We start from the raw sequence: 24,569 nt of genomic DNA on the forward strand, positions 1-24,569 counted from the left end.
ATTGGCTAAAGACAGTAACCCCTCCTTGTCATCCAAGCATTCAATTTCTGCAAACAAAATAAGACAATCTATCTGTTTAAAGCATCTTGATGCCTTTTATGAGTTGCCATCCTTCATTTCTTTCTTACTGCAGGCGATGTTCCTCCTTTAACCTCTGCAGCATCCTATGGGGGATGTCACTGGAGTCTCTACAGGAGTGTTTTACAGTATGGGTCACTGTAGGCAGGACCGCAGAAAGCTCAGCAGATAAGAAAGACTAGTTTAAAAATAGAAAGCTCACTCAGATACAAAATATTTGCACATACTGTGCAAATTCTTTTATATGAGCTTGCTAAAAGATGCACAAGTTGTCACAATGACATCTGCAGCATGGCTTGTTACAGAGCCTGTTTGCCTGTCTGCATGGCTTAGTTTACCCAGAAAACATTTAGGAATCAGACATCCAAGTGCTAACCAATTCACTTGAATATATTTTTCCTTGGTAACTGGGTTTGTCACAGCTTCCTCTGTAGGATACTTTCAGAAGCTCTAAAGGAGTTACCTGCAGGCAGTGCTGTCACAATTTGCTTTCAGTTTGGTTTCTTAAACTCTACAGAATTTTAACCAGCAGCTACACTCCATTGTGTTAATCTCATAGAAGCACAGAAGGGGACCTTTCTGTTCCATTGTACCACGCCAACAGGAAAGGAATTTTAAGAAAGACCCAGTTGGTATGGAGAATGTGTTAAATTTGACCTGATGAGGATAATAATTTCTTTTAATATAGTCTGTACATTATCAAATTGCTTAAGTTTTTACTTGGTTGTTTGAAATACTGACCTCTGAGTGGTAGGACTCTGTAGTACCTACTAACTGCTGAAATAAAATAAACAAATTTGAAAAAATTCTTGTAACTCTTAGTAGATTAAATAATGACATATCATGGAGAAAGAGAGAGATGAAAACTCACAGTCTTCTGTACTTCTAAATGTAGGTTTCCAGTGTTTATTTATGACTAATGCATGGACATAAGGAATATATTTTGATAGATATATCCACTTTTTGAAGGATAAAATAAATAAGAGCAATCCCTCCAAACTGAGTCAGTTCAGAGAGAAATTAATCAATTGCTTACCAAAACTTTTTTCAGTTTTACAAAATTTGTGTTAATAAGAAAAAATAAGAAAAAAAGTTAATTTTGTTTTCTTCTGGCGAACCCTAAAAATATTTTTATATTTTTATGCTTGCATGCATGTTGTAAATGAGTGAGGTATTAACTATTGGCTTTTCTGGTTTTTGTTGTTGTACCAGTGTGTTCTAAAACCTACTTACCTAGCAGGACTGAAAAAGCACAGAAAACAAGCAGCAATGTGCTAGCAAAAAAAAACCAAACCAAACCAAAAAAACCAAAAACAAACAAAAAAACCCAAACAACAAAAAAACCCCCAACCAAAACCCCTGCAAAGCCAAACAATTAAAAAAGAGAGAGTGGAATTTTTAACATATTCTTTACTCCACTCATAAAATGTTACACCTAGGCACTCGTCAGTGTTATATAAAATGCACGCTGACACAATGATCTATGAAAAATTTATGATTTTATGAAAACCAGCAGCTTTCCACCCGTTCCAAAAGAAAGGCTGCAGCTTTGGGATTACCCTCCGGAAGACAATTAGGGCCCCTGTGCCCTTCAGGGCGGATTTCGAGGAAGCGAGCGACTGCCCGCTCCCCGCCGGGGCCGGCGCTGCCATCCGGTGGCCGCTGCCGGTACTGCACCCAGCCGCCGCGCCGGGCCCGACGGCCCGCTCCTCCCTTGGCAGGTTTGGGGGGAACCCTCCAGCTCTGTGAGGCACCTGCATCCACAGGTGAGCACAAGAAAGCGCAAACCACAGTCCTTTTCCTTCATCAGGACCCAAAAGGAACTGATTTTCGGTTCGCCCCTCAGCCTTCCCTAATGAAAAATAAAAAGGATGAGGAGAGAGGCACAAAGAGGGACCCACGTACCTGTTCCCATCTTCAAACCTTTTTGTACACCTCCGATGGAAAAGTCTGATGGATACACATCAGTGGTTTCAATGAAGGGCCGGGTCTGAGTGTCACAGGTACATTCCTGTACAGACAGGCATCATGTCTGCTGAGCTCCCACTCTCCATATTGCTCCTGCGTGGCAACTGGACCCTGCAGGTGCCACCTACCCATGTGACGGGCAACTCCATGCTCCTTCTAGAGGGTAACTAAGGTGTCTTTTTTGTCTGATAGGACAGCAGCGATAGGTAGGATACACGAGGGCAACACTATATAGCGAAGTCCATGCACGATATGCGGTCACCAGCATATTCTCTGAAACTGAAAAGTTTTGCAGTTTTCCCTCTTGAGACGCCTAGATGACACATCCTGCTGCAAACCCATTTCTGAGTCCTCAGGGAAAGCAACATAGATGTAAAATTCTCACAACACAACTGTGCAGTTTACAGCTTTACTCTGGCCTTGTCAAGACGTTCCCTGAGCTTTTTGTCTTACCTAAGTTTTCTTCTGTCTCTTTAATATCTGGAAATGGTGGAGAGTTTTCTTAATTCCTTCTTCTCTTTTCTAACTCATCCCAACCACCTTGTGCAAGTTCTTCAGTAACCATCTTTGGCATTTCATCTTCTTGATGATTTAATTAATGACAAAATTTGTATGCAAGTATTCAAAAACCTGATTGTAGTTTCTCTGAACATTCAGCCTCAGATTCTAAAAAATGATGTTTCTGTTGTTTGCAGTGAGATGAAGATAATCTGCTCTTTTTAGGGCATGACTTCTAGTATTTGTTTTCATAAACAAAGAAATATTTTCTCCAACACCAATTCTGACATCCACTACTCTTCCTTCCTTCCTTCCTTCCTTCCTTCTTTCCTCCCTTCCTTCCTTCCTTCTTTCCTCCCTTCCTCCCTCCCTCCCTCCCTTCCTTCTTCCCTTCCTCTCTTTCTTTCTTTTCCTTCCTTCCTTCCTTCCTTCCTTCCTTCCTTCCTTCCTTCCTTCCTTCCTTCCTTCCTTCCTTCCTATTTCTCCTTTCAATTTTTTTAACTGCTATCATCCTGATGTTTTCATTCAATCTGATGACACTTCATTTGCTGTCTTGTATTGATTTATCATGCCATATTGCAGAGACATAATTTTACATTGCAAGTTCACAGTGATTACCACTTAATCTTTGCCAGCATTCTGCATTATCACTTGAAAACATTGAACTAAATCTAACAAAGATGTTTTAGAGCTCTGAAATCCCTTTCCACCGCTGCTTCAATAAAAGGAAAGCAGCTCAATCTTTCTAGACGAGTTTATGCTGAGTTGCATGATTCAGAAATACAAGGGAAGTTTTAGGGTAAGAAAGGAGCCTATCAGGCAAGAATGGCATTCAAAACCTGATCTGGAGCAGGTGGGTGGTTGTAAAAAATGGAAAAGAATCAAAAAGAAAATAAAGCCCAGAAACTTTTAGGTATACACATCCCTTGAAGGCATCCTTGCCTAGTCTTATATCTCCAAAGTTGTGCTTTCCGGCCACAGCCTCAGTGGGGAATTATTACCTACAATCTTTCAGGTACCATGCTCACTCATACATTATCAATTTCACTTACAAAGCCAATGCAAAACCAGTGACTGATGATTTAACACTCTTGAAAATATTTTACTGAGTAATAAAAGCATCACACTATCTTTGCCTAAGTAATACAGAAGAGAAATCCACAATGTAGACAAATGGAAAATAGTAAAGATGGGTAGATTTTTTTTTGTAAATTTGGCAAATTTTAGAATTGTATGAACAGGTACATTTTTACATCTCAGAACTAAAAGGAGAAGATTATAAATGTACTATAATTGCTTTGATAAACAGAATGTTTCACTGATAACTACACATAGAGCATTCCTATTAATGGACTACATCCCCTTACAAACAGTGCAACAAACCCCAACATAAAGCAGTTCAATAAAATTTCTCAGTATCTTTTAAATCATACATAAAATATGAAAATGTTGTTCCATTGCAATTTCCTATCTAGTCACTTCTCAAAGCCTGACTCAGGGACAATGCTTATCGATGTGCCTAATTTTTACACATGATCTCAAATCACAAACATAGTTCCAAAGGACCTTGAATGTCTTTAGATTTCAATAGACAGTGAACATTTTTGGGGCTAAATACTTACCAGAACAAGAATATTTTCCTGACTTAGGGGGCTGGATTTTTTTTTAACCTTTTACCTCATTCAGCTCATTAGATGTTAATTGACATGACTATATGATGACCTAGCAGAGAGGTATCTGCTCGCATTGGCCTGCCAATATGTGCCACTGGTCTTATCCTTTGGAGTATTTCCAGTATGTTACTGAAAACTCTGCATTGTGCTTCAGCAAACCAATAAACAGCTGTCTTCATCTAGATATTCGCATAACTACCCTTTTTCACTGCTACCTTTCCAGGGAAGATGCCATGTACTCATATATCAGTAGAAAATAACTTCTAAAAATCAGCACAACAGGAAAAAATAATTTGTAAAGGCAGGTATTTTTCTATAGGGAAAAATAGAAAATGAAAGGGAAAAAAAATGGAGAAAAGATAAAAACATGGACCAAGAATCAGCTAGCAAAACCACCATACCAGCTGTCATGTAGAATGTCTTGTTTTACAACAAAATTTGTTCCCCTTACATGTAGTTTTCTCTGGTAAAAGGGAAAAGCAGTAATTGCTAAACTTAACGTCTTTACCTCATTAAAAAAAAAAAAAAAAGACAACAGATGAGATAAATCTTACTGTGGAAGATTAAATAAACCATGGTAAAAATTTCCATCAGGCAGTTTCAATTTATGAATTATCTTTCACGATACAAATTCAGTGATGAATGACTAGCAATGGAGATTACTTCAGAGGAAGATTATTTCTTACCTGACTTGTTCTTGCACTCGATATCATAGCCAGTGATTGGGCTATTTCCATCAAATCCCATGGTCCATCTGAGGGCAATACTGCGTGCTCTCACCTCTCGGATTTCTATTTCAGGAGGGTCAGGGGGCTCTAAGTAAACACACACACACACACAGAGTTTTAGTCAGAAGAAAGCTCGTACTCATAGCAAGATAACATTAATGAGCATGGTATGGGCATAGCTTACTGGTGGTAAGCTCTCATGGCATTTTCTCCTGTCACTCATTCGTACCCTGAGCCAGTTAATCACCTGCTGAAGAATACTCAACAGAGGGAGGAAAAGCCACTTTTCAACTCTGAGTCACTGATATAATCTTGAATACTGACTTCTGTTTAACCTTCTTACATGCAACATAGAGTTGCATTTCCCTAAAAGCACTCCAGATTGGACTACTCATGCTAGAAAAGATTTTTGCCTTGAACGCCACGTTTCACTGATGCTTCTAAAGTTTTAACACAAAAAATGATGGTAAAAATATGAATATTAAACTTAAAAGTGCTAAATTTGGTGGGGGGAGGTAGTAAAATTTCTATACTCTTTCTATACTCTTTTTCTATACTCTTGGAGTATGTTTAAAAGTATTCATTTAATAAAAGAATAATTTGATAACCATTTAAAATTACATTAAAGCTTCTTTCTGCCTCTAGAGTTAAGGATGTAAATAAACAGCATTTATACTCATCCTAATTCCCCTTTAAATTGTCTAGGCAGTTTAAATGAGCCATGGTGTAACTGAGAACCTGTCCCCAAACTCCACCCCAAATTTTTCCACAGGGCTGCCTTAGGCATTCACTGACATCCGCGGTTACTTGAAATCAAGAGCGGGGAGAAAGAAATTTGAAAGTCCTAGAAATTTGTTCTGTGCATACAAGCACAGGAACAAGCATGGCACAGAAATAAGCTGTGGCCAGTGGCTGAGTCCTGCCCGTGCTCAGCATCTCAGATTCTGTCACCTCAGCCGCTCCAGGACTTGCTGCTCTCTGCCTGAGCGAAACCCTGCGGGAGGGGAAGCCCAGCCCCAGGCCACATAGCTTCCTAGAGTTTGCATTGTGCGAACCGATTACAATTTATTTTGACCAATTAAACTTGAAATATTTTGTTTAAAGATCCACAGTAGGTTTAACATTTCTCTAGAGATAAAGTCAGGTTGCTTTTGCTTTATTTCAGACCTGGGTTTTAAGCACATTTGTTCTTTAAAAACAAATGCAACCTTCTCCCCCGCCAAAAGTAACTCCCTCCTATCTACTGTCCCTACTGAAGATGACAGTTTTAAGTATCTTTAGTAGATTGTCAGTTAATGTATTTAAGAGAAATTCTCCTTATGAATTTATACATATCTAGAAAGACTCGACCTTATCTTTTATTTTGATTTAATCTGTGATGCTGGAAAATGAAAGACTGAGCATCCTAAAGCAGCTCCTCATTTCTTTGACAATGAGGAATACATTTAATTAGGAATCAGAGCCTCCCTCCCCCAACAGATTTCTGAGGACGGCATACACTTACTGTACTACAATAGCTGTGTTTTTTTCCTTATGTTGTCCTCTTCCTACCTTGCACAGTGAGCTGAATTATTCCACGATCCTCCCCATAAGAATTGATGGCATGGCAGGAAAAGAAGCCAGAATCTTCACGCACAGTTGGCAAAATCTATAGGTGGTTTGAAAAGAAGTGATTGATTGAACAGCACGCAGAGAAAATAAACTAACAGCTTTTCTGTATGGTGCAAGAAAAATTGTACAAACATTTTTACTTGACAGTAATAAATAGATATTGCATGTTATATATATATACACACATATGCATGGTAAAGCATCCAAAATACTGAGACTTATCAAAACTAGCAACACCTGGGTTGAGGAAGCAGGCTATCAGTTCTACATGTGTAGTCAGAGGTTGGAGCACCACCTATTCCTGTAGCTTCTCATTAAGAGTCTTGTTTCCAGTTATTCATAAGTTTGCCAAGTATTTAACAGTTGGCTGAAATTTTCCATACAAAATGGTGCCTCCTGCTGTCTCCAAATTTTACCAGTTATTTCTGAAAATAACTCAAGTGACTGAAGTCTGTGTGGAGGAAATAAAGGTTCAAACACTGGTTATGAACCCTGTAGTATTCATCATGGTGCCTCATAATAAAATTTTGGGTGGCATTTCTTTTCAATTTGTTATTTAGTATTACAGAAAGTTATACATAGTCTTTACATACATGATTATAATGATATTTTTCTACAGGACCACTGCTTCATCCAACGTACAATAGGGAGAGGACTTTTTTAAATGAGTAGATATTCCAAATGCCATTTTCTTCTCATTGTTCAGTGTGCTGCTCCACACTTTATTTACTGCACACAGTTCAAACTGTGCCCTGAAGACAGACTTATTCATTTTCTTATAGCCTTTTCTGTGACATTCACCTGTGCAATACCCATTTCAGAAACATGAGTGAATTTATTTTCATAAATCCTGACATCATGAAGAGTATTACCACCATTTTGTATGGGGAATTAAGGAACTAGACATATGATAATGTTTGTGGCCGCTTGACAAGTTGCCACATATTAGCTGAGCCATGGTAACTCCACGTGCTCTTTATTCCTCAGCAAAGCCACAGTAATATAAGCACAACTCCCATTCACCACTGGTTAAGATAAATGGATTAATTTCCCACTCGCTACAAGGATATTGGAGAGTTATCATCTGAGATGCAGTAACTTGTCAAGCTGTGTTAAGTTGCATGTGTGGCTGAGCTTTCAGATAGAAAAACAAAAAATTTCAGAGCCCAATTTGATACATCTAGGGCCGCCTTTTCCCCCCTCAGAGTCCTTAGCAATAAATAGCATTTCATGTGTTCATAACAGCTTCCATTGAGTTAAGCTGCAGCTATGAGGGCTTAGTACTTCTGCAAATCAGACCCCAAGGGCTCAAGGCAAGTACCTAGAAAACAAAGAACACACAATTATTGGCCACCTGTGAAAAGTTAGGTTTCAATGATCAGCCTTGCATCACACAGTGTCTTTCATTACTCAACCCTAATTCAACTCCAGAGAAAATCCAAGTCATGCCTGACTGAGGCAGGGGTCCTGCAGAAAAAATAAAAGCTGAGTATACAACTAAAGATCACATCATCATGCACACATGCAAAACCACTGAGTTAAAAGCTTCAGAGACAACCTTAAACATGTCATTTTCTATTTTTCTGGCCATTTTATCTCTCAGAAGTTAAAGGTTTGTATGTAACATACATATGGATGTAAACACCACTACCATACACAACTGCTTCAGAAAAGAATTCTCCAAGCAGGTCTCCAGCCTTCCAAAACCAAATATTGTTGTGTATCCAGGCATTATCTTATTAAAGTCAATAAGACAAATGAGGGCAGAGAGGTCTAGAGGTCTATCCTACATTTAAATATTATTCATAGCACAAATATACTAATATGAACAAGTCATACATAGAACTTATTATTCCTCATATAAATCAATGACAGCGCTCCCTCACAGAGAGCAAAACCAGATTTTTATTGGATGTCATCCAATACAATTTTGGGCTAGTAAAGAACGAGATATACCTTAAGAGTTACACTAGAATATAGACAATCACCAGACAGCTGGGGATTTACCATTGAGCTTGGTAAAAATAGTTTTAAGAATGTGACAGAAAAATGGAAAATCAAGATTTTTGACTGAGAATTGATACGATTTTTTAAAAAAACCCCATATTTTAGATTTCATAAAGGTACATGTAAAAATATAAGAAAATGGGCTGATAACTTGCTCATGATGGTAAATTTTAAATTTGAGTGGAAAAAGCTGTATCCTGGAATACTGAGGACAAAGTTATAGCTCCACCCATTGTAGGTGACATCAGAACAGCAGGAGTTTCCTGTGCTTCCATGGCATCTTGGGGAAACTTAAGTCCCTGAACCAGCAATGACACTCACGTAACCCCTCAATCTAACCCAGGTGAGCCACTTAGGAGTTAATGGAGTCCCACATGCTGATTTCTCAGGCAGGTCGAGATGCATGGTTCCCAAACCACCAGACAGCTGCCTGTCACAGAAGCAGAAATGAAGATGCAGACTATGACCGTTTGCTAGGTGGTTTAGTGACTTCTGCTACTGTGTACAGTAAGTGCCAAATACTACTGGCAGCAGTAGATATACTACTTACATATCTACACGTACTTTTTCCTTCCATCTCACTTTAAAACCGATGACTAACCTGACTTTGTAAAATGGTCTCACAAGCCCCACAAAGTGAAAGGGAGGGAGAAAAAGTACTTTAAAAAAGACAGCATTTTTATCTCAAAACAGCTTAATGATTTTTGTGAAGGTAAGCCTGACACACATCAGAGCTAGAGGTTGGATATTCACTCAGTGCTTATCAGCAGTGTACTCAAAACTGAGCTGTGCTGCCCCAGGAAGGGCAGGCTAAGGCATGAGCCATGTTGCTCCTGAGACAGAAGGGAGTGTGTGGGGGGAGCTGCTGCCCCTAGAGCATGGGAAGATGGAAACTAATTTTTCGGGTGGGGTGGGATGCAGAGGCTTCCTCTACCTCCTCTTGCTGTCAGGTCTCCAGGGCTGTGCCACGGGTGGAGCGAGCAGTGGGGCTCTGAGCTCGTAGGGCAGAGGTAGCTGTGCATCCCTACCAACACCAAATCAAGCAACACTCTCACACAGGTAGATGAGTCGTGGGTCACTTTGTTTTCTTACCTGCAGAGTAGAGATCACTTCATCTCCAACTTCCTTGGTGGAAACAAGGTAACGGGACATTTCAGGGTTAATGATTCGGTCTTCTTTTTCCCAGCGGACTATGATGGGTTTCTCCCCATGTGCCGTGCAGCTCATTTCCTTTTTTTGACCTTGCGTTGCCAAGGTGGTATTTGGATAGGAAGTTATCATAGCTGGAACTAAAACCAGACAAAACAAAAAAAGATTGCTCTTCAGTGAGCTGACTACTCTGATGATATAGGCTTGGCCCTTCAGTCTGGGTCTCATTCAGCTTGTCCATATTTGACCAGATGGACAAAAATGTGAGAAATTATTTTACTTTCATTTCTGTGTCAGAGAATTTTCTTAAGATTGAAGATGGGCCTCAAAGTGAACTTAGCAGAGAGGAGCTTAGACTGGACAGCGGGGCTGTAGAGACAAGATACAAATCCAAAGGAACCCTGGCTCTATTTCTTTTGCTGCTCACAGGACAACTAGTTACATAACTAAAATATTCACAGTACATAAAGCTACTGTAAGTAATAAGCGTTCAGATATGAGGCCAATAAAGAACTGATAAAAATTTCTTATTCCTTCTGATGACCTATTGTTTTATTTGCTGACAAACATATGCTCTACTATTTTGTATGACAGTAATGACTTATCAAAATGAGGACTCAATTAAACCAGGAGCTGTACAAAGTTAAAAGAAAGGCTCTGCACCAAAGAGCTTACAGTCCATGCATGTGCTGAGTGCATAGTTAAACTGTACTGAACTGAAAGTATAATTAAACTGAAAATGAACCTAGCTAGATTTGAGCTTTTATTGTATTCAGAAGGTATTTGCAGAACAGTTTGGACATAATTGTCACCTTCATTAATCATTCAAGACTTTAAAAAAAATTTAAGCCTATCAAGAATAGGCTTAAACCCCAAGTGTGTTCACTTTTTGGAATAAAAATTTTCCGGAAATAGGAAGAAAAAATTCTGAGTGTTCTACTGCAAACCCTTCAAAACATGGCATTTTTGAAACAGGATGGTCCCTTTGGTGTCCTTAGTACCCTTTCCCTATGATTTGTCCACCAATGAATAGCATCTAGGCATTTGTGAGTAGGAAGAATCAAAACCCATGAGCCTGTCTTTCAGTTCTGGCCCTTTCCCTGTTTGGGAGAAGCTGGAAAGCCCTGGATAGCACACAGAACTGATCTCTTCTGAATTAATCTGTCCACTCCTTTCAAAGCATATGAGGTGGCAGTAAAGAGTTCCTCCTCTAAGCTCTCACACTCCAGGGCTGCCTCCTGCAATAGCCCCATTCTCCTTGTTTTTATGCATGGACTCTTGCCTCTTCTTATCAGAGCAACTCACTCAATCCATCTGAACTTCGCTGGGTCCCTATTTTAAGATGATGACATTGGCAAAGGACCCGATTTGAGGCCTGGTCTTTGATTACATCTGTTGTTACTGGACAGCAAAAAAAAACCCCTTATTTAAATGAATTACTATAATTGCTATTCTGAAATGTTAATGCTTGGTGGCATGACCTTTTCACATGCCAGAGCTGTTGATGCTTGGATATGACAATATGTCAGGATGCAGCCCCTTCTCTTCGAAGGCTTCCTGAACCAAAACAAACTGATTTGAAAATTAACGGGGCTGTGGAACTGTGGGTTAGAGTTATGAGTGCGATCTAATTACAGGAAGAGCTCTTAGAAAGGTCTTGTGTGAGACATGAGGATCTTCAGGCACTGATATGCATTAGTGATGAAGTAAGTCTTTTTTAACTCTTTGGATATTAGGTACCGATTAGTTTTGTCAAAGAGGAGCATTCAAAGAGAAGAAATGATGAATAATCAGAATAGAAAATTAGGACGAGTTTGATTCCATCTTCCAGAGAACGAAAATAGCTTCAGTTCTATCTGGTGTCTGTCCCAGTGCTCGTACCTGCAAGGAGGTTACCATCAGAAAGTCACTTTTTGTGGCCATCTGCTTGTTGTTTTCCAAACAGAAGCTAGCAGACTAGGCCTACGCAGCTGCAGGCCTGTGGGCCATGTAAGTGCAGGTGTGTGCGCTTAAACGTATCTGCCCTCATCTGCCACACCTGAAATAGACCAATGTATCCTTTTATGCATTTTATTCACCAGTAAGAAACCCAATTCAAATGAGTGTCAGGCTATTAAGGAGTCCATCATTAGCTTGTGCCATCACCTTTCCTCCTTCCATAACCTCCCAAGCCTCCCACATGTCCCTTCCTTCTTCATTTGCTGCACCTCTCCGCATCTCCCTCTTTTTTCCTCAATGCAACACACCAGCCCCCTTCACCTCTCCCTCTCCTCTTCCTGCTGCAGCCTCCTCAGGTTCTCACATGCTCCCTAACCCCTACAGCAACGTATTCCTCCTCCAACCTCATTTCCCATCCCTAATTAAATCATGCCACCTCCCAAGTCACCCAAGTGATTTTCTCTGCAGCTGCAGTCCTCCTTCCCATCAGCATCTCCTACTTGGAGTTTCTCTGGTGATGGAGGGAGCACGCACTTAGCCCACCCGGGAGCCGAGGGGGGGTGTGTGCCTCCCCATGAGGTATCCGAGCTCCAGGGGTGCCTGTGCCCCTGGGCGGGAGGGCTCAGCCTTCGGAGCAGGTGAGCCTTGCACTGGCAGGTCTACCCTCCTCCTGCTTCACGGGTAGGAGCACACAGCGTGCACCCAGAGATTTGGATTTAAATCCCACAGACCTCGAGGAGCCTGTCTCAGAGACTCCTTCCTCACTTTCAGGTCTCCTAAACAGTTGTCTACCAAGAGTCCTCTGATGGGTTACAGTGCCGAACCAAACACCGCCACTATCTTGCTTGCTTCTAAAAAAACAGAGGCTAGCTTATGAAGATCAATTTTTTTTTCCCAACAAACTTTCTTAATGAGAGCAGCATAAAAACATGTAAAGAAAGATGACTTTATTCCTCAGACAGAGCTTTATCCCTGCTTATCCCTCCCTTCCTCTCACATAATCTTCCATTCCTCATTGCCATAGCAATGCCTCACAGCTAAATATTTCCCCTTCCTCCAAAGCTGATTTTTTACTCTTTACAATTTATCTCCAATGATCCTAAACCATAAGCTCTTCTTTTTTATCTTCCTCTATGTCAAAAGATTTCTGGTAACAAAGCCACATTCCCAAGGATACTCTCGGCAATGTATTTTTTCATCCTCCAACTATCTTTAATCAAATTACTGATGCAAATAACTGAGATAAATATGCTGGCTCTTTACTGACAAAATAATCTAGAAAACTGTAAATAAACAAACTAAATCTGTACTATATATGCATGAAATATGCTCTCAGGATGTCTTGAAAAAAAAGTGAAGGCATTTAGAAATATATCAAGATGACTCAGATCCTATATTAAGTGTGTGTATCCTTTATATCTCTTCAAATATACATTATATACACACTCATATAATGATATGTATTTATATAAGATAATTTTGGAAGGGAAGGGCATGTTGCTGTGCATATTCAAGGAATGCATAGCATCATGTTCCAGGATTTTGGAGTAGGCTTCCCTATGGGACAAATTAATCTAATTCTCTCTCCTCTGCGGTTCTCCACATCTTTCTCTGAAGTGTGCCATGTGGTGCTGGGCATTGTTAAAGGCTTATTGGTCGAAATTGGACAAAATAGAAGCTACAGTTTATAGATCATGGTAATTTCCATTTTCAAGGTATGCATATGCCAGCAGCATTAATCTAGGAGATTTCTCTGTTTAAAGTTGGGCTTCTGTTTGGAAAGCTGATTTGTTTATTCCTTTTCCCAGGTCAACCCATTGTTTTCCCCTATCTTTGTGGTAACCCAGTAAGGAGTAATCTCATCGCTTTATAGTGTTAACAACTTCATCATTAAAAATCGAAGTGCATAGCAGAGATGTGCACACTAGCGCCGTAATGAGGGAAGATGAATGCCATCTGTTTTTCTTGTACAGCTTCTAGAACAGAGGACTATGGCCCTTTGATGCAGTTTCAACAGCCTTGGGTTAAAATAACATCGTGAATGAGGATAGGAGTTGTGATAAGAGAAAACAGCACTAAAGTTGAAATTATTAGATACTGAAAAAATGAATTAAAATTCCAATTTAGCATTTAAACCCAATTCAGCATGTCCTTTTATGCTGGTCAGCCACAGTGAAAATACTCTTTTGTCCATGACAAATGAGATTTTTCTACCTCAAAACCAAATTCCCTCTTCCTCACTCCACTTTTGCTCAGGCAAAGAAAGCCCATGCAAATACATTACTTACATTTAAGGAAGATGAGCTTTCACACTTTAATTAGTTGATATCTATTTGTTAATTTATTTTCAAATTTAGTAAACTTCCAGGAGTCAGTGAGCATGTTGCTAAAATTCTCCTTTTAACTTCAGGTTTCCTTTCTGATGAATGACATTTTTGCTTACTTAAGTAGCATCTCTCCAGAATTCAAATGTAGTCCTGAATCTAGCAGAGAATTTTAAATTAATAGGACTGCTCAAATACTTCAATTTAAGCACACAGTTTCTTGGTAAAACTGTGACATCTCCAGCACATGAAAATAATGTTCTTAGTCCTCCTCCTCAAGAAATGCCCAAGACTAGAAAACAAACTGCATGCCTCAAAGAGTGAAAGAAATATGTTAACACAAAAATAAGCATCCCATTTTATAAGTACAAGTTATTTTCACAAAAATAATGGATATATAATTAATGACAACTATTTTCTACCAATATTCACTAATTTTGAAAATGCACTTCATGTTTGTGAACTACTCATGTTCATTTGTTGTGAACCTCCTCAGAGACATGCTCTTTTAGGATAAATATTTTAAAAATCCAATTTAAAATATCAAAATATTTCATGAAAGTGAATTTTTAATGCAATAGTTTACTATATTGCTTGGAATTAGCAAAGAATTAGTTGTGTAAACAATGAAACTCTCAAATAGAAACAATACTGAGTGAATTATGTAACTAATCAATATGGCACGAATTTCAAATTAAAAAAAGCAAATGTTTTGAAATTAATTGTTGATGAGGTTCCAGACTAGGAAAAATAATTTCAAACAAACACATAAACCTGAGAAATTTGAGGAGATAAGTAAAAATTTGATGAATTAATGTGACATACTGAATTATTTACTCAGCTTTAGTTTCAGAAGTCTACAGTGTATACAAAATAAATTCAGAAAATGTATTGAGATATATATTGCTGAAAGTATTTTTAAAACAAAGCAAACCAAGTAAGATTACCTTCTACCCCCGACCTGTCCTAAAAGGAGGGCTAGTAGCTTTTTGTATGCTTCACTTAATAACTGTTAGATGAATGGATTTTTGGATAACAGGCAAGAACTTCATAAGCAGTTCTATCAGAAAAGTAATTTTTGTGACAGAAGAGTATGAAAAACAGTACAAAACCCAGTACTGCCATGGAGAAAGAGACTGTGCACAGCAGAAACTGCATCTTTATATTTCTATTTAGTGAAGAGTGACATCCATGACAATTATGATATATAAATAATAGAGAGAAATTAAACACAGACATGACCAGTCCATGTCCCAGCTACCTAAGTTTGCATTACAAATCCCATATGAAAACAAGAGAGTCAGTTTTATGTAAAACCTGCATTATTAGGATATTAGGACATCCATAGAAGTTAATCTTTGAAAAAAACTCTAAAAAGAAATAAATCAGTGAGTGGGAATGAATAAGGATTCTGAACACCTTAAAACACCATTTCAGCTAGCTATTCCAGTGACATAAATGAAGTTACTTTGATTATAAGTATTATTCAAACATGTGTTTCCACGATAGAACAGGCCTTGTTTGATGCTAAGCTTTAATAAGAATGACAATGATGTCTTGAGTACTTGGCAGCTTCACCAGCACCTCATGATCTGATTGAATATGTCAGGGTAAAGGCTGTGAACATTTAGGGTTCATATCTTATTCACTCAGAAGCGGTTTCAGGTCACATTATAGGAAAAGTTGATTTATTTTGCATGACAACTATGAATTTTAACCAAACGACACATTAATAAAATAAAAAAGGTCTTTTCTCTCAAATCACATAGGCAATTCTTTCCTCTTCCTGAGGTCTTTTCTTGCATTAGTTTTATGTTTGCACAGTGCAAACTGCTGTCTTCAAATAATACACATGAGACCAGCTGCTGCTTATATTTCTCAGTCTTTCCTTTAACTTTGACATGGTTCTGAAATGAATGTGACTTTCTTTCACTTTGCCATGCAGCTTCAATTCCCATTTTGTCTAACTGCACTTCCTAATAACCAAAAGAAAGAAAATGGGAAATGATAAGCTGACAGTTTTGTTCCCTGCAGTCAGTAATAGTAAAAGCCTGTGGAAATTTGTGACAAACTATGGTAACCCATGAGGCACTGGAAAAATCAGTTTCATCAAAGCTTGGCTAATTGTCAGAACAAAAAAATGTTATCAAAGATCTACAAAAAATTACATTAGCATGTATATAATTGTGATTTATGAAGACTTAGACAAAGACCATCTTCTTTCACAAGAAATTAACGGAGAATATTAGTGTTACCATCATCACCATTGTTGAAAAGTATGGATGCCTAAAAATTAGCATTAGAAACATGTATCTATTCAGTATAAATTTCTTGGGCCACTTTCTATTCCAAATCAATTATGATCTTTCATCACCCTGTATAAAAGTCAGACTGGAAAGAGCAGGAATGTTAAACAGTTAAAACTAGCAATATATAATTTTAGATAACTTCTCCAATGCTTTGATCTTAAATTGAATTCAATCTGCCATCAAGATGGCATCAAGTTTTAATGTTAAATGAGAGGGTTACTGCTATCATAATTATAAAGTACAGCGCTCTAATTTTTTGTGACTTACTGAATGCAAATCAGTAAAAACCAGAGACTAGAATCACATGGGAGAGTGCTCATTTTCTTACAAGTTGTTATGCTTTAAACTTTCCATTTGTGCCCTTTCATTAAAAAAACCTGAACAGTTTACAGGTTTAAAAGAAAAAAAAAAAGGGGGGGGGGGGGAGGGGGCAGAAAGTCACTGGAAAACACAAGCTTTAATCAGGATATATTTTATGACCCAGCGATTTCCATGGGTCTTTTAGATTTTGGAGGCTGTGAAGTGACATGTGTAAATGTCCCTCCCAGGGGAAGAAAAGCAAGCACTAATTGAGGTATTGACAGGTTTAAATGAAGCAGAAACACACTAAGAAACTCTGGCTACAACAAAAATGAGTATTGGTGAGCGGTGCATGCTGGGACATTAATGGTTTTCATTCACTGCTCATTCATGCAAGTAAGTATACTTTTAAGCATGGTGACTTGGGTCTGTAACAGCTCAGTTCTGAGCTAAAAAGCCATGAAATACTATCTGCTGATGTATAAGAGAGATCTGGTAGAACTAGTCTCGTCTAGCCTTTCGGAGTGAATTATGTTTTTATTGTCTAGATAGATGCAAATAGAGCAATAGCATCTGATACTCTGATGATGGGAACAGAAGTCAAATGTACTAAAATCAGCAAGATACAACTCTCTACATATTTATGTAGGCATTCTCTATAGAAGTACATTAACACATACAATATAAATATATATATTCTGTTTATTACTACTAACAGAAGGGCTTTATTGCATTGTTTATATACACAAAAGCATTCACCTGTGCATGGAGGCAGAGTACGTTCACAGAACCAGTCAGTGGCGTTCATCTCAACCTAACTTCAGGTGGCTAAAAATCAGTCATCCAAGCCTTCAGCTAGTCAAATGAGGACTTCTTCTGTAGCAGTCCTTGGGGAGAAACAAGACCTTCCAGAGGGCCATTCATCTGGCCTTAAAGATGATGAATGTCTTCTTATTGATGATAAAAGGAGGTCAGGGTGAACTGCTTAGACTTTTACAACCAACCTTTAGAAGTCTAACTTAAAGTCAGGTGAATCCAGCGCTAAGGGTCTAATCTTAAATTCTACATTCTCTTAGCTGAGGAGATTCAGGATGTCAATAAATGTTACTGTATCAGGAAAGACAGGAAAGGAGATCCAGGTGTGGAGAATGAGATCTGAAGACATTTATTTTAATGGACATTAATCTGGATTCTCCAGTCAAAATTCTAATATTTGCCCCTTGTCACAGAGACCATCTGGGGATGGTTTGGGAATGGTCCGACCATCTATGGAATATTAGCTCTGCTTGTTGCTGAAAAACAACAAACTTGATTCCTAATCTATTCTATCTTCTATTTTCCACTATGAGGTCTATTTTCTGCTTTGGCTGCTTAGCATGCAAGCAGCTTCTGCAGGGAAAACAGGTGTCTTAAAAAGTTGGTCAGTAAAAGGAGAACATTTCTAGAAGAGTGGGAACCATCTTAAAGGCTGCACAGTCTAGGAAAAACTGGTAGGTAGCTTGTGTACTTAATTTTTTAAATATGTCTTATGGAAAGAGGGAAATACTAGTAAAGAAAAGCAAAGAGGGCTTTGATAAAAACAGTATTTATAAAGTCAAGTTATTCAGTATAATAATTCTGTGAGTTACATTTACCCATAAATAAGCAGTGGTTCTTACACCAGAAAATCAGAAAGGAAAATTCTCTCTGACTTTGATTAAATCTAAAATTAGGACCCCCTTGGGGAATTTTTTTGTGAATGACAAATGAATGACATTCATTGCTGTCATGTCATTCCAGCATTTTATCAAATCTAAAGGCAAGGCCTTTCCACTGAGTATTTTGAGACTATTACACTGAACAATTAATAAAGCTTCCAGACAAAAGCAATGGCTGACAATTTGGCTCCAGTACCCAAATGCCTAAGGCCAGAGGAAGCAGACCCTAATTTGAAGCAGGGTTATGGTTATTTTGGCTTATTCAAATCAGCCAATATGCTCATCCAGCTGTGATCCAAAAAACAGCTGAAAAGGAAATTTTAAAGCCAAGTTTTACACTACTGTTCCTGATGTTGACAGTGTCCTACTATATAACAGGGGTCAAGGGGTGTGTGTGTGTTTGTGCTTGCATGCATGCATATGCACATGTGTGTGAGCGAATAAAAGAAGGAAAAAAAAAATGTTTCCATGGAGTCAAATAAGGAGAATTATTTCATTACCTAGAAAAGAAGACAAAGGAGCCATCATCGCCTTCTTTCCTTGACCTTCAGCTGTCCTGTGGATTTCTCTTTTCAATACACTCTTAAAAAAAAAATGTTTCTATTTCTCTGGAGACCGTTTTTACCCCTCAGCCAAGGGAAGGCATCGTAAATACCAGTGTTTCAGGCAGGAGTAAATTATAGCCATCCATCTCATGAACAAAGCACATGGCACAGGGCTGCAGATCTCTTTCCTCCACAGTACCTCCCCACAGCATGAATGTTATAAGGAGTTCAAAGGACTTGGTTTATTTTTTTTCCTTTAAATTGTGATTTAAATGAATAGGAACTCCCATTCCCTCTTCCACATACAGAACGAACATCCAAAAGCAGAGGCCAAAATGGCAGAGAGGATAATGTAACCACCAGTGAAGTAAGAAGGAAGTCATGCTTCTAAACATGGTTTGCCATATTGTATATGATGGATGTTGAATATGACAGATGAAGCAGTTAGTTACAGGGGATATATAAAAATACTTGTTTGATTTTTTTTTTTATAAACAAATTGTCAAGTGTTTCTTTTTCAATCACATCCTTAAAACACACCCGCGCGCACACACACACACAATCTATACTTAGATCTAAACTTGCTACCTGAATTATTAAATTATCTTCATACAAATAGTTTGGCTTTAGGAAATCCAGGCTGATTTGGTGATTCTGGGTTTTGTTTTTATTTTTTAAAATTATATTCCATCATAAAAGGAATAATCACTTACAATGAAATATTGTAGATTTATGCACTATGTAACAGCCTTATTAGTCACACACACAGGGAGGTCAGGTTTTATGGTCAGGTTTTCTTGAGGTGGTCTTGCTCTTTTTATATTTTAGAGTTTCTTGTAAGTTGGTAGGAAACTTTTCAGAACCATTCCTGTAGGGACTTTGGACTGTCATTTTTTTGTCAGAGAACAGCTAATTTTTTTGACCCAAATCTTTTTATGAGATTGTGGTCTCTTTGACAAAAGAAATTACTGAAAAGGGTTTATTAGCTCAGCATTCAATTACTGGTCAAAAGATGAGAAAAACAGACCACAAACACTCAAGAGTAAGCATTATAATCAGTGATCACTGCCTATTTGAGGACACAACCTTGCATCTAAATGCCTCAGGCTCTCCCTCTCCATTTTCTGTTTTTCTAGCATGACAAACATTTCACTGTATATACAGGCTTGGTTAAGGTCAACAACACAAACAAAGTAAAACAAGACAGACAAAAACTATTAGTTCATTATCTTCAATTACTTCAATTAAAATTTTATTTGCAAAAATGAAATATTTTGTATAACAAACTGAGAAATAATCATCTCACTATAGATTATAACTTGGCTGTAAGGACATCAAGATGTAAGAATGGCCAAACGAGGCTTTGAAATTTATTTCTCTGCATCACATCTAACCTAATCCATTTCTTGGGGTACCCTCTCACTTTCTATGACTACACGGAAAGAAGAGGTTTGTTGGTCCGTGGTTATAGCACAGCGCTGCCCAGTAGACTGGATGGGTGGCTCAGGCTTGGAGAGGAGCAATCAGGACTTTCATGTCCCCAGCTGTGACAGTAGGATGCCCTACATTTCCTTGTCTCCATAACAGGTAATCTGAAAATGGTGAAAACTTGGGCTGAAATGGGGGTCTTAGGATTTCCCAGCCCCCTGTGATGAAGCCAAGGACCCTGAGTGTGCCTGTGGTTTGACACCATGGGTGAGATCAAGCTCTGAGCTCCACAGATCCTGGTTCAGCTCTTACTACCATCTTCCTGAGACATCTGTGAGGATTTGTAGTCAGCTGTGGCTGGTCTGACCCCTCAGAGCCTGGTTCCTGGGCAATAATTGATGTGTAAAATCTACTGGTGGGGAGCCAATGGATGGAACTTTCTGAATATTTCTAAGTGTTTATTTTCAACTGCTGTCTGTGCAGTTAGATGTTATGTTCCTTCCTTTACTTCTAGGTGTTCAAGCTACTTTGCAAAATTGCTGAACATCTCTGAATGCAATCGAAGTCTTCCTAAAACTATGCCCTGATTATCTAGACAGTGAATTATTTCTACAGATAAGATGTAGCATATGTTTGCTGTCTTTTGAGGTAGTTACACAGCTAGAAAAGATCCAAACTCATACTTAAAAAAGGTTTTCCAAGGATTATTTGGAAACTTCTTAAAGTTGTGGTTCCTGAAATGTTCTTGTAGTTATGCTGCGTACGTAACTCAGTTGTTCTGTATGAGTGGCATCAACCAAGAGACAGAGTGCCTAGAACTAGCCTTACAACAAACAGCTCATTACGAAGCTGAACTCTAGTGAACTGTGAAAAAAAAATAAAAATGCAATCATATCCGCAGCACCGAAGAAAGGAGAAGCCTTCTCAGCCCTGTGTCAGTTAAATACATTTTTAATACTGCTGCTAACAAATAATAATCCTTTGATTTTCCTTCCAAAAGCTTGCAAAGTTGCTGGCAGGTCCAGTAACTCTTCCAGTTTCTATTGTCAGCTCTGCCAGTCTCTCATAAATCTCACTAGTCTTTTACACCTCACTCTCCAGAGCTCATGTTCCTTGCCTCAGATTTTGGCAGAATAAATCCTTAAAATGTCACACAGTTTCCCCCCACCTCTAAGTCTACCCTCCTGCTTGAGCAGGCCCCTGTTGTGTTTTTTAATTAGATGGTGTCCTTTGCAGAGAATGGGACTTTGAGGCAAAGAGGTGAAAAAAAGGTCACTGGTGATTTATTGCGTGTATCAGGGCTGAGCTAGCTGGTAACTACAAGACAGTAAACCTGAATAATTATTTTTGTGGGGCACATTGGAAAATTTGGTACTCCAATTCAGGTGAAAACAAAAAGGAATCTGAATCATTATTTTAATCTTATCAAAACCTCTCAGGAAGTGTAAAACCAGGACATTTGTCAAGAATTGCCATGTCATTATTGCTGGTAAGAAAAGATATAATTCAAGAGCAGCCTCTGAGATTGTTTTTTTTTTCTCTTTTGGGATCACCTAGAACCATAGAGTACAAAAGTGTAAATTAAGATGTTGTTTTAGAGACTAGTCTTTCCACCTTAAATTTTCTAAAATATTTGCATGTCAGCTATCTTGCTCTTGCTTCAGGGAAGCTGGTTTGCTCATATGTATTTTTCATACAAAGTAGCATCAGCTTCTGGAGCACACACTCTTTGAAATTCAATGGTTAGGGAAAGACAATGGAGGAATAACATTTGAGTAGCACCCTTCGTCTACATTGTTACTGGTGGCTAATTACTGTGACCAGAGCAGTAGCATTGTTATCATCAGAGCATCTAAAAACACAGTCTTGTGGATTACAAAAAAGCACAGCTCTGGAAGATGATGATATTGACAGCTCTTCTGGGGAGCTGTTTGTCAGCAGGTCCCACATAACCCTATGGAGGCAGCAGCATTAGGGAAGGAGAGCTCCTGGCACCCCTGAACAAAGCACCTTGTGCAGCCTGGGGAAAACCTTTGTCTACCTTGTGAACCCATAGTGCTTAGCAGTTGTGCACAGCTTTCTTCCAGGAGAAGAACAATCACATTTCTCAGTTCAGCAAAAGAAAAACGGGAAAATCCAAAAAATATAGCTCAATAAATTGTTGCTTTCATAGTTCAGAAGGAAAACTTTAATAGATAGTAACAGCCAAAATCCATAGGTAACAAAAACAAGTTCAGTCTTTCTTATTGAACTGGGCTGTGCGGAGGCAAAGCCAGGAAGGGTTTAGCAATTAAATGTTGTGGGACACCTGCTGACCCTGCTGCCTCCGATAATGGGAGCAGCTCTGCTCCTGTGACTGTTGACAGCAAAACCCACGTGCCGACCATGGGCTTGAAATTGTTGCTGTATTGCCTCTTCGTTGCAGGGGTGTAAGTGAGATCGTTCATACTTTTAGAGCTCGAAAGGCCACATGGGTGAAATTCTTGTGCTGTAGAAGGCCAGAAGAGCTTTGTCACTGGCTTTTGATTGACCAAGGTTTCATTTGCTAAAGTAAGAGTTATAATGGCAACTCTCCTACAGTCTTATTATCCAGTCCTCATACAAGCTAAAAGGGAGGTGCTAAATGAGAACTAAATTGTAGAATATTAAAAAAATTAATTCATTTCTGTTTATGTTTAATAAAAACAAGGGGAAAAAACCTCACGAGGTCCTTAATATTGCCTATTACTATGCATATCCTCAGTTCATGACTAACGCATTTTATTTTAGTCACAGGGTTTGCTTTAAACAATTCAGTGCTGCATTGTGTGCTGCACTTCAGATATTCAAGATCTTAATTGTTTGCTCTCTTCAGTATCCCTCACCCAAGAAGCTAATGAAAAATTCAGTCATGATGGTATTGTTTATGACATACATAGCTGTGACACATGATAATTTCACAATCATTTGAAGACACCATGTGGTTTCTTTTGACATTTTGTGACAGGCTGTGTTATCAAGCACAATTGTTTGTACAGGAAACAACTGTAACACGTGGTCCTTGGGACATTATGTTATCTCCTGATAATGATGTCATTAACATGTGTATACTATAATTAATGACTACAAGAGCGATTCATTTGAGTAAGGCTTATGAATCCATTTCATCTAAAAAGGGAAAGAAAACCTATAATCATTTGGGCTCAGATCCTGAAAGCTACTTACTTGCAACCTGCTGCAGCTACACTGGGTGACCCATTAATTGAGGCATATTAACCAAGAAGCATTTATTTCTCAGTTATATTACAGAATCTTGGATTAGAATCATTATCATAATGATTGTTCTCATAGAGATCAATGAGTGAAACAAGAACCTAGCAGTGCTCCAAAACCCTTTGTCACCCTATCTCCTACCAACGGTAGCCAGGAAACAATTACAGTTCATCAGTCTACACAGCTAACATAATGAAGCTGAAGATGTGTAGGTAGCAAACCCACTGCAGTTAATGCCACCTCCCCTTTCTTCTATAAGCTGTAAGACAGAACAGCACACTTCTTACATCCTTGCCTGTGTGCCACATAGAAAGCAAACCGTCTTAAAGTCAGTTCAGACACCTGAAGCTTTCTTATATAAGTTTAATAGTTTCTATCCCCACTGTTACAATGGGCATCCTCCTGACCAGGTAAAATATGGTCTATTTTTGTCATCATATTTTTGCCAATATATTTGACTGTTCGATGTCCTGATGCTAGTCATACCATGGTTTTAGTATAATGTCTGTTGTGCTTTCACTGCAAACTCAATTCTGCTTTTCACTGCTTATAGCTTCCTGAAAAAAAAAAAAAAAGCTATGTTTAGAACCCCCAACATTTGTTTTCAAGCTCCATGTTTCACTCCTTTCCCTTAAGGATAGCAAAATCCCACAGAGACTTTTTTGGTTTATTTGAATTTTCAGAAGGCTGTGTTTGGGCACACAAAATATTTTCATGGAGATATTTGCATTCAGAAACAGCCACAAAAAATAGCTGGGAGTGAATGAAATTTCCAACATGCCACAGACATAGTCCTCAGTAAACTGCTTACGATGCGTCTAAAGAGATTAAAATGAGACTGGATCCCTGTGAAGACGTTTGAAAATAGACTGCTTGCAGAAGCTATGACCGATGAAGCTGGATTGTGCTGAATCCTCCAGATAGATTAAAACAGGACAGGAGGGAGATGGGGAACCTGCTCCTCCCAGCAGCCCCCAAAGCATGAATTTTGAATGGGGTTCAAAGATGCATGAAGCACTAGCTAGGCTTTTCCAGAATAGAGGTGGTGGTATATGTCCCTGCAA

At 38.7% G+C, this 24,569-nt stretch overlaps 1 protein-coding gene across 2 annotated transcripts in view; it reads right to left on the reverse strand.

Moving 5' to 3' along the window:
- Positions 1–24,569, reverse strand: part of DSCAM (DS cell adhesion molecule) — a 471,940-nt gene that overhangs the window by 108,232 nt on the left and 339,139 nt on the right. For both annotated transcript variants that reach the window (XM_075772425.1, XM_075772430.1), the window contains exons 12-14: positions 9,656–9,852; positions 6,497–6,593; positions 4,904–5,032 (exon numbers count right to left, since the gene is read on the reverse strand). In XM_075772425.1, the coding sequence (XP_075628540.1) occupies positions 4,904–5,032; positions 6,497–6,593; positions 9,656–9,852 (423 nt within the window). The remainder of the gene's footprint in view (positions 1–4,903; positions 5,033–6,496; positions 6,594–9,655; positions 9,853–24,569) is intronic.

This window comes from Balearica regulorum, chromosome 1 (genome assembly GCF_011004875.1).
Source record: "Balearica regulorum gibbericeps isolate bBalReg1 chromosome 1, bBalReg1.pri, whole genome shotgun sequence".
Classification (NCBI taxonomy): domain Eukaryota; kingdom Metazoa; phylum Chordata; class Aves; order Gruiformes; family Gruidae; genus Balearica; species Balearica regulorum.